Source organism: Salvelinus alpinus, chromosome 4 (assembly GCF_045679555.1).
Source record: "Salvelinus alpinus chromosome 4, SLU_Salpinus.1, whole genome shotgun sequence".
NCBI classification, from domain to species: Eukaryota; Metazoa; Chordata; class Actinopteri; order Salmoniformes; family Salmonidae; genus Salvelinus; species Salvelinus alpinus.
The window spans coordinates 65,171,193-65,181,544 of record NC_092089.1 but is presented as its reverse complement, the minus strand read 5'-3'; the positions used below and the strand labels follow the sequence as shown (position 1 = coordinate 65,181,544).

The following is a 10,352-nucleotide window of genomic DNA, read 5'->3' as shown; positions in this document are numbered from 1 at the left end:
CGCTGGTCATCTGATAGGGAACAGACTAGTAGTGTCGGAAGGTGGGTGAGATTGTTGGCTTCTACTTACGGGTCAGGAGAAGTAATTTTCCCTTGAAGGTTTTGATGTGCTAAAAGGCCCTTCCCTTGTCGTTTGGAATTCAGTTCATTCATGAGGGCCATGATGTCCATGGTGAAGGCAAAATCAGCCAACCATTCTTTATCTTGCAGTTGAGGGAAATCCACATATTTTCCTTTCATTTGCAAAAACTCAGGTCCCACACCCTTCAGGTCCCACACCCTTCAGGTCCCACACCCTTCAGGTCCCACACCCTTCAGGTCCCACACCCTTTTAAGCACATTCTCCAAACTCAGCCATCTCACTTTTGTGTGGTAGGGGAGATATGCATGACCCGACTCTGTCTCTTGCAACAGTGAGACAAACTGCCTGTGGTTTAAAGATTTTGCTCTTATGAAGTTTACCACTTTAGTGACTGTATCCACAACATGGCTCATTTTCAGAACACATTTACAGAGCACCTCCTGATGAATGCAAGAAAATAATTTTCCCGATCTGGGTTCAGCTCAGCTACTTGATCTTGTATCCTTTTCAAAAGGCCAACGTGTTTTCAGGCACCCATCAGTGGTCACATTGGATAACTTTTCAAAACTCCCAGCTTTGCCACACACTTACTAACCTCCTCCAATATATCTTTCCCTGTGGTTGTGCTCTTCATTGACTGCACTGAAGCAAGCTCCTCTGTCATTTCAAAGTCTGTGGTTATGCCTCGTAAGAATATCAACAACTGCGCCATGTCACGTGCATCACTGCTCTCATCCAATATCAAATACGTTTTTTTCACAACTTTACTATCGCTAATTCTTTACGTGATCTGAGCATGATTCCGCGGGCTGTATTGAATCAGGTCGCGAACCGCATACGGCCCCCGGGCCGGCCTTTACCCAGGCCTGTTCTAGATGATCTACATGTGCACAACTTACAGTAGGAGGTAGGATTGAGACTAGGGAAGCCAGTATGGGAACCCAAGCCAGCTTGTTTGGAGCAAAACCCTGCATTCGTGTAATCTCTCCAGGAGCATGGTGGGCTGGTCACCAGTGGGGCTAATGCTTAGGGGGGTCATTTGGATTACTCACAATCAGGGCATGCTCACGACCCATGGTAATGACCGTACGGTTGATGGTCCTGAGGAGACTGACCACAATGTCCTGAATATGCTGGAATGTCTCACCCTGAGAGAGAGAGAGAGAGAGAGAGAGAGAGAGAGAGAGAGAGAGAGAGAGAGAGAGAAAGCAATGTCATGAATCAGTTGGACCAAAAAGATACTTTCCTGTCAGTTTTTTGGACAGAATCATATGCATGCCCTAAACTGCGCTCACTATGACTGTTCATCGGCTCTTTTTGTAGATCTCTGCCAAAGAAAATTCCCCAACCTTCTCCAACGCACTCCATTTTCTCTCTCTGAGCCTCGCCAAAGTAATTCACTGTCCCCCGTTACAAAATGTCCCCAAAGGAACAATAATAAAATCAGTGACAGCCTCTGTCACCGCACATTTCTGATTGTTACTTATATGTAGGGGTTCCCAAACTTTTTCACTCAGGCCCCCCCCCCCCCCTTCCAGCATTGGGAAACATCAAGTGCCCCACCTGCACGCGCCATGTCGATTTCTATGGGCACAAGCACCGTTCATGACACAAACTGTTCACACCCCTCACGATGGCGGAGAGAACATTTTGCAGGTTTAAAGGTTATTTCCTGCAATTCTATACATGTCTATTGTGTATTCATGTGATATGTGAGTGACTCAAACAACCTAGAAAAACATTAGCTGACATGGGCTAGTTGATCTGGACAATTCTGACAAGTTATAAATATCTCTCGAAGGTCCACAATGACTGACGTGACAAGAGGTACTGATGATGCATTACCCAATTTTGAAATTGCACCTTGTGCATTCTACTATTACAACTTTCAAGAGTTAAAAAAAAACAGAAAAAAAAACATGGGACAAACACTTTACATGTTACTTCAAATCAAATGTTTTATTGGTCACACACGTGCTTAGCAGCTGTTATTGTGGGTGTAGCGAAATGCTTGTGTTTCTAGCTCCGACAGTGCAGTAATATCTAACAGTTTCACAACATATACCCAATTCACACGAATCTAAGTAAAGGAATATATAAGAATATATCAATATATGGACGAGCAATGTCAGAGCGGCATAGACTAAGATACAGTAGAATAGTATAGAATACAGTATATACATATGAGTATGTAAAAAAAAAAAAGTAAACATTATTAAAGTGACTAGTGTTCCATTTATTAAAGTGGCCAGTGATTTTAAGTCTATGTATATAGGCAGCAGCCTCTAATGTGCTAGTGATGGCTATTTAACAGTCTGATGGCCTTGAGATAGAAGCTGTTTTTCAGTCTCTCGGTCCCAGCTTTGATGCACCTGTACTGATCTCGCGTTCTGGATGATAGCGGGGTGAACAGGCAGTGGCTCGGGTGATTGTTGTCCTTGATGATCTTTTTGGCCTTCCTGTGACATCCGGTGCTGTAGGTGTTCTGGAGGGCAGGTAGTTTGCCCAATGTCTGCCCAATGTGATGCTGTTTTCTGAAGTCCACGATCATCTCCTTTGTTTTGTTGACGTTGACTGAGAGGGTATTTTCCTGGCACCACACTCCCAGAGCCCGTCAGGAAGTCCAGGATCCAGCTGCACAGGGCGGGATTCAGACTCGGGTCTTCGAGCTTAATGATGAGATTGGAGGGTACTATGGTGTTGAATGCTGAGCTACAGTCAAAGAACAGCATTCTTACATAGGTATACCTCTTGTCCAGATGGGATAGGGCAGTGTGCAGTGCGATGGCGATTGCATCGTCTGTGGATCTTTTGGGGAGGTAAGCAAATTGAAGAGGGTCTAGGGTGACAAGTAAGGTAGTCGTTTGGTTCAGACACCTTTGCTTTCTTGGGTACAGGAACAATGGTGGCCCTCTTGAAGCAAGTGGGGACAGCAGACTGGGATAAGGATTGATTGAATATGTCCGTAAACACACCAGCCAGCTGGTCTGCGCATGCTCTGAAAACGCGGCTGGGGATGACATCTGGGCCGGCAGCCTTTCGAGGGTTAACACGCTTAAATGTCTTACTCACGTCGGCCACGGAGAAGGAGAGCCCACAGTCCTTGGTAGCACTGTGTTATCCTCAAAGCGGGCGAAGAAGGTGTTTAACTTGTCCGGAAGCAAGACATCGGTGTCCGCGACATGGCTGATTTTCCATTTGCAGTCCGTGATGTCTGTAGACCCTGCCACATATGTCTCGTGTATGAGTCGTTGAATTGCGACTCCACTTTGTCTCTATACTGACGTTTTGCCTGTTTGATTGCCTTGCAGAGGGAATAACTACACTGTTTTGTAGTCTGCCATATTCCCAGTCACCTTGCCATGATTAAATGCGGTGGTTCGCGCTTTCAGTTTTGCACAAATGCTGCCATCTATCGACGGTTTCTAGTTAGTGTAGGTTTTAATAGTAACAGTGGGTACAACATCTCATGTACACTTCCTGATAAACTCAGTCACCGTATCAGTATATTCCTCAATATTACTCTCAAAAGCTACCCGGAACATATCCCAGTCCGTGTGATCAAAACAATCTTGAAGCGTGGATTCCGATTGATCAGTATACTCTACTATAAGCCGCCTCCAACTTCGTTGTAGAGAATTTGGCAGTACATCCAACTGGCCTCACAACTTCAGACCACGTGTGTGGGCCCCATGATGGCGGAGGGGTTATGGTATGGGCAGGCATAATCTAAGGACAAACAACACATTTGCATGTTATCAATGGTAATTTGAAGGCACAGATATAGCATGACGAGATCCTGAGGCCCATTGTGAGGCCTATTTTTTAAAGGTATCTTTGACCAACAGATACATATCTGTATTCCCAGTCATTTGAAATCCATAGAGTTCCTCACATGAACTGTAACTCAGTAAAATCAATGAAATTGTTGCATGTCGCATTTATATATTTTTTCAGTATATACAGTACCAGTCAAAAGTTTGGACACACCTACTCATTCAAGGATTTTTCTTTATTTTTACTATTTTCTACATTGTAGAATAATAGTCAAGACATCCAAACTATTAAACAACACATATGGAATCATGCAGTAACCAAAAAAGTGTTAAACAAAAAATATATTTCATATTTGAGATTCTTAAAAGTAGCCACCCTTTGCCATGATGACAGCTTTGCACACTCTTGGCATTCTCTCAACTAGCTTCATGAGGTAGTCACCTGGAATGCATTTCAATGAACAGGTGACCCTTGTTAAAAGTACATTTGTGGAATTTCGGTTTGAGCCAATCAGATGTGTTGTGACAAGGAAGGGGTGGTAGACAGAAGATAGCCCTATTTGCTAAAAGACCAAGTCCATATTATGGAAAGAACAGCTCAAATAAGCAAAGAGAAACATCAGTCCATCATTACTTTAAGACATGAAGGTCAGTCAATCTGGAAAATTTAAATTACTTTGAAAGTTTCTTCAGGTGCAGTCGCAAAAACCATCAAGCGCTATGAAACTGGCTCCCATGAGGACCGCCACAGGATAGGAAGACCCAGAGTTACCTCTGCTGCAGAGGATAAGTTCATTAGAGTTAACTGCACCTCAGATTGCAGCCCAAATAAATGATTCACAGAGTTCAAGTAACAGGCACATCTCAACATCAACTGTTCAGAGGAGACCGTGTGAATCAGGCCTTAAAAACGGTTCTACCCAAACTAGTTCTAGCCATATCAACAGTGTGTATGTGCCAAAAGAGAGAGGAGGAATAATTGAATAATTAATGGCAAGGATGTGTGTGTGTGTGTCATCACAGTGTGTGTGGCCTGTCATGTCTATGCATGATTTAAAGGGATTGATTTGGGGCAGGCAGGCATGATTAAATGAAATTTAAATTTCTGACTTTGAGTCACTGGATACAGTTAAGGTAAACAGAGCGGAGGGAGTGTATCATCACACACACGCAGGTTTGATAGAAGCAGCTGTTCCTATAACTGAATAACTAAATCTGATTGCATCGTTTTTGTATCGTATCTCTCCCCCAAACCCACACTCACCTTGACAAGCACACACAGATACCCTCGCCTCAGTAAATCAGAGGCACACAATGCTTCCTCTTCCGCAAACTCTTTCTCACAACCCCTCCTGCAGCATCACACCCATGCACACGCACGCACGCACGCACACACGCACGCACACACGCACACACACACACACAGTGTGTTATTCCCCAGGACATTCGCATCGGTCTCTCCCTTCTCTAGTTCAAAGAAATATTTGGCGTGACAACTTAATCAGGTACCCTCTAAATCCCCACGGCAATCACTCAGTCTGCAGCACAGTGAGGAAGCATCTACTGGAGGTGGAGAGGAGAGGAGAGAGATTGAGGAGATGAGAGAGAGAAGAGGGAAAGGAGAGAGATGGCGATGGAAGGAGAGAGACAGGGGGGAAATAGGGATGGACAGAGGGAGGGAGGAGGGAAAGAGAGGGGAGAGATGGTGAGAGAAGAAGGAGGAGAGAGATGAAAAAAATAGAGGGGGGCGAGAGAGGAGACCGAAGAGAGACTGTGTAAATGAAATGGAGCACGCAAAACTATGCAAACCCCATGGCGATACCTTCTCTCTCCTCCATCGTTTGTCTTTTCTCCTTGCAAATTGTCTTTCTCTTTTTCTGTGATGGATCACACTTCAGCCTTCCGTACTCTTTCTCTCTCTTCCATCTATAAGTATTCAATTTTATCCACCCCATAATCCCTCTCATCATCTCTCTATGAATTGTGGTTTAATGTATTATTTCCCCCCCCCCCTCTCTCACTCACAGATCTAATCCCTCATATTTGCTCTTTTTGTCTGTGAGACACCAGGCAGATTGACTTGTCTGTAATCTGATTGTTGCTACACAGGGGTAGGGAGATATTATATTGGCACGGTTGCGTCTGGGACAGAAAAATAATCACTCCATATGTTGTAGAGCTCTCCTAAGCGCACCAAAGCCAGGACTCGCTAAGACTTAAGGGATTCAACACAGTAGATTAAACTGCTAGAGGCAGAGAGGCTCTAAACCCAGAACACATACGGTACCTCTAGACTACCTCTGTCTGTCTCTGTCGGATGTAAAGTCACAATTCACCCTCAAACTCCCTTTAAGTTCATTTGTTTATCCGTCCCTCCGTCTCCCTCTCGTTCTCTTTCCTTCTCTCCCTCTCCTTCTCCCCCACCCCCTCTCACTCTCTCCATATTTTCTCAGGATTCATTAGTGCCAACAAAGTAAATAAGGGGAAAACGGTCATAACTCCCCTTCAAAGGCTCTGTGGGCTGTCAACAAATTGCTTAAGCAATTAACAAGCCGCTGTAGGATGTTGAAGACGTGTGTTTGTTCTTCACTCTGTGAGTGGGTGGGTGCGTTGGGTATCAGGTTGCATGGCGTACGTGTCAGCAGGTGAGCTCAGTGATCGATCTACTACTCACTATGTCACTATGTGTGTGATTGGTAAGTGCCCCGGCACGAAGCGTTCTGATTGATCCGTATCAATCAATCACATTTAAGTTATAATGCCCTTTTACATTCACATTTCAGTCATCTGGCAGACACTCTTATCCAGAGCGACTGACAGTCAATGCATTCATCTTAAAATAGCTAGTTGAGACAACCACATATCACAGTAAATACGTTTTCAGCAAAGTCAGTACTTTTAGGAAAAGACAAGTGCAGGTTTTTTTTTATGGGGGGTTGATTAGACAGATATCTCACTTTGAAGAGGCGGGTTTAATGGGTTTTTAGAAGAAACTCCGCTGTCCTAGTGTCAGGAGGAAGTTTGTTCCACCATTGGGATGCCAGGACAGACAATAGCTCTGATTGGGTTGAGCGGGAGCTGACCCCCAGTAGATTTGGGATGGTCAAGAGACCAGAGGTCCAGAACGGTGTGATCGGGTTGGGCTGGAGGGCTCGAGCATAGCCTGGAGGTAGGAAGGGGCAGTTCCTCTTGCTGCTCCGTAGGCAAGCACCGTGGTCTTGTAGTGGATGCGAGCTTCGACTGGTGGCCACTGGAGTGTGCGGAGAGGAGTGTGGCGACATGGGAGAACTTGGGAAGGTGAAACACCAGGTGGGCTGCAGCATTCTGCATAAGTTACAGGGGCTTGACGGCACAAGCGGGTGCCCAGCCAAAAGACAGCTGCAGTAGTCCAGACTGGAGAGGACATGTGCTTGCATTAGAACCCGCACTGCTTCCGGTGTGAGGAAAGGATGTACTCTACGGATGTTGTAGAGCATGAACCTGCAGGAGCGAGTCACCAAGGGATCTTTGCACTCTAGGAGGGGGACACCGTAGAGTTGTCAACCGTAATCGAGAGGTCTTGGAGCGGGCAGGCCTTCCTCGGGAGGAAGAGCAGCTCCGTCTTGTTGAGGTTGAGCTTGAAGTGGTGGGCCGACATCCAAGTGGAGATGTCTGCCAGGCACGCAGAGGTGCGTGTCACCACCATGGGTGTCAGCAATGATAGGAGAGACTAGAACTGAGCCCTGGAGGACACCAGTAGTGAGAGCAAGTGGTGCCGACGCAGATCCTCTCCATGTCAACTGGTAGGCGCGACCTGCTAGGTAGGATGCAATAAAGGAGTGTGCAGAGCCTGAGACGGCCAGCCCTGACAAGGTGGAGAGGAGGATCCAGTGTTTCACGATGTTGAAGGCAGCGGATAGATCTAGGAGGATGAGAACAGTGGAGAGGGAGTCAGCGTTGGCAGAGCGGAGAGCTGCCGTAACACAGAGGAGAGCGGTTTCAGTTGAGTGAGCCGTCTTGAAGTCTGACTGGTTAGGGTCAAGAACATCACTCTTAGAGAGATATGGAGAAAGTTGGTCATAGAAAGAAGGGATACTGGTCTGTAGTTTTTGACATCAGAGGGGTCGAGGGTTGGTTTCTTGAGGATGGGAGCGACTCTGGCCAACTTGAAGTCAGAGGTGACACAGCCAGTGATAAGGGATGAGTTGATGTGAGAAGTAAGGAATGGGAGAAGGTCTCCAGAGATGGTCTGGAGGAGGGAGGAAGGGATGGGGTCGAGTGGGCAGGTTGTCACGTCGCTGGAATCACTAGTCACAGGATTTCTTCTGGAGAGAAAGAGGTCAAGGCGTAGAATAGTTCTGTGCGAGTGGGACCAATGGACTCAGTATGCTGAGTGAATGAGGAGCGTATGTCTCCAAAGTTGTCCGCAGAAAGGGAGGACGATTAAGGAGGGAGGAGAAGGTGGAAAATAGTTTCCCAGGGTTGGAGGAAGAAGCTTGAAATTTAGAGTAATAGAAAGTGGCTTTAGCAGCAGATACAGAGGAAGAGAAGGTAGAGAGGAGGGAGTGGAAGGATGATAGGTCCTGCGGAGGTTTAGTTTTCCTCCATTTTTGCTCAGCTGCCCGCAACTCTGTTCTGTGAGCATGCAGTAAGTTACTCAGCCACGGAGTGGGAGGGGAGGGCTGTGTCGGAAAGGGGAAAGTAAGAGTCAAAGGATGCGGAAAGGAGGAGCAACAACTTTCAAAATACATGCAGCCGGTATGATGCATTCTGTATCATATGATGCAAAATGCAGCATACCCTCTTGAAAACCTGATTGCTGACATGCAAAACATTGTGGGACTATATCAACAATGGACTAATAAAACAAATACCAAAAGATAGTTTTTAGGTGGAATTTTCCTTTAAGCTCAGACTATATCCAAGCATGGTGCTCTCTGATTGGTCAGTGTATCAGTAAGCTGTGTTCTGATAGGCTGTGTGTGTCTCACCACATTGTCTCTGCTGAGGACCTCCAGGATGTTGTTGAGCAGCTCCACGCTGTTCTTCCGGTCGTCATGAGGCCCCTGACCCATGTCCTTCAGCGCTTCGCTTAGCTCCCGAAGCATCATGGGTAGCAGGATGTCCCGGCACTCTGAGGGACACAACACATGTTCAGGATGGGCAAGTTCCATCCACATGCACAGACAACTCAAGCATGCACACACACGGGTGGTCAAAAAACCGTACACATGCAGTATGCAGGGAGTCTAAAACTGCACAAGCACACACAACACTTAAAGTCAATACTCTCCCCTCTCTACTCCCTCTCTATTTTTCCTTACCTCCCCCTCTCTCTCTAGCCGCAGGTAGACTCAGCACATTAAAAGCTCATTTAGGCAGAGTCTCGTTAGAGTCATTATCAACAGAGAGTAGGCAAGGCCTGCTGAGACAGCCTGGGTCAGACCTAGCACTCAATCACTGCACTGAGAAAGAGAGAGAGGACAGGTGGGAGAGGGATAAGGGAGAGGGAGGAGAGGGGAGAGGGGAGAGGGGAAAGGGGAGACAGGGTTTAGAAAGAGGAAGAGGAGGCAAGAGGGGGAGGGAAAAGGGAGACGGGAGGGGGAAAGAAAAAGAGAGCGATGGAGGACACTGACAAAAAAAAGAACACAGCTCAGTGATACAGAGAAAGACGGCATAAACAGAGGGAGATAAATAGAGAAAGAACGACAGAAACTGCTACTGTTTATGTGAACGGCGAGAGTACGAGATAAATCTCTTCTACTGTAAACATCTCCAAGCCAAACTGACCACTTTTCCCCTACACAAGTACTTCGCAAACATATTGGGTTACAATACAACCCACCTGTCTGGTGATCCATGACATAGTAAGTAAGTTAGGTTTGTCCAAGCCAGAATGGCCCATAGAGTACGAGTATATCTCACGTTTCTGCAACGTGAGGCAGCTTGATGAACAAGCACACCTCCTGGACAGGACAGTAGTCTGTCATAGGGACATGAAATAGACTGAGACAATATTTATTAAACACAGGTGAGAGGCAGAGATGGGATGAGAAGGAGCTCAAATATTTTTTTGAAGTGTTGCCAGGTTCTCCAATCACAGTGTTACTGTACCGGCCAAAAACAAAATAACTCAATTACACAGCAAGCAATTTTCAAGGCCAAACCACTTCAACTCTCTCTCTCTCTGTGTGTGTGTGTGTGTGTGTGTGTGTGTGTGTGTGTGTGTGTGTGTGTGTGTGTGTGTGTGTGTGTGTGTGTGTGTGTGTGTGTGTGTGTGTGTGTGTGTGTGTGTGTGTGTGTGTGTGTGTGTGTGTGTGTGTGTGTGTGTGTGTGTGTGTGTGTGTGTGTGTGTGTGTGTGTGTGTGTGTGTGTGTGTGTGTGTGTGTGTGTGTGTGTGTGTGTGTGTGTGTGTGTGTGTGTGTGTGTGTGTGTGTGTGTGTGTGTGTGTGTGTGTGTGTGTGTGTGTGTGTGTGTGTGTGTGTGTGTGTGTGTGTGTGTGTGTGTGTGTGTGTG

General features: G+C 46.3%; 1 protein-coding gene across 1 annotated transcript in view; it reads right to left on the bottom strand.

The window, feature by feature from the left end:
• LOC139574163 (dedicator of cytokinesis protein 2-like) overlaps positions 1–10,352 on the bottom strand; it is a 227,665-nt gene that overhangs the window by 72,879 nt on the left and 144,434 nt on the right. The window contains exons 25-26 of the mRNA XM_071398401.1: positions 8,828–8,970; positions 1,134–1,229 (exon numbers count right to left, since the gene is read on the bottom strand). Of these exons, the coding sequence (XP_071254502.1) occupies positions 1,134–1,229; positions 8,828–8,970 (239 nt within the window). The remainder of the gene's footprint in view (positions 1–1,133; positions 1,230–8,827; positions 8,971–10,352) is intronic.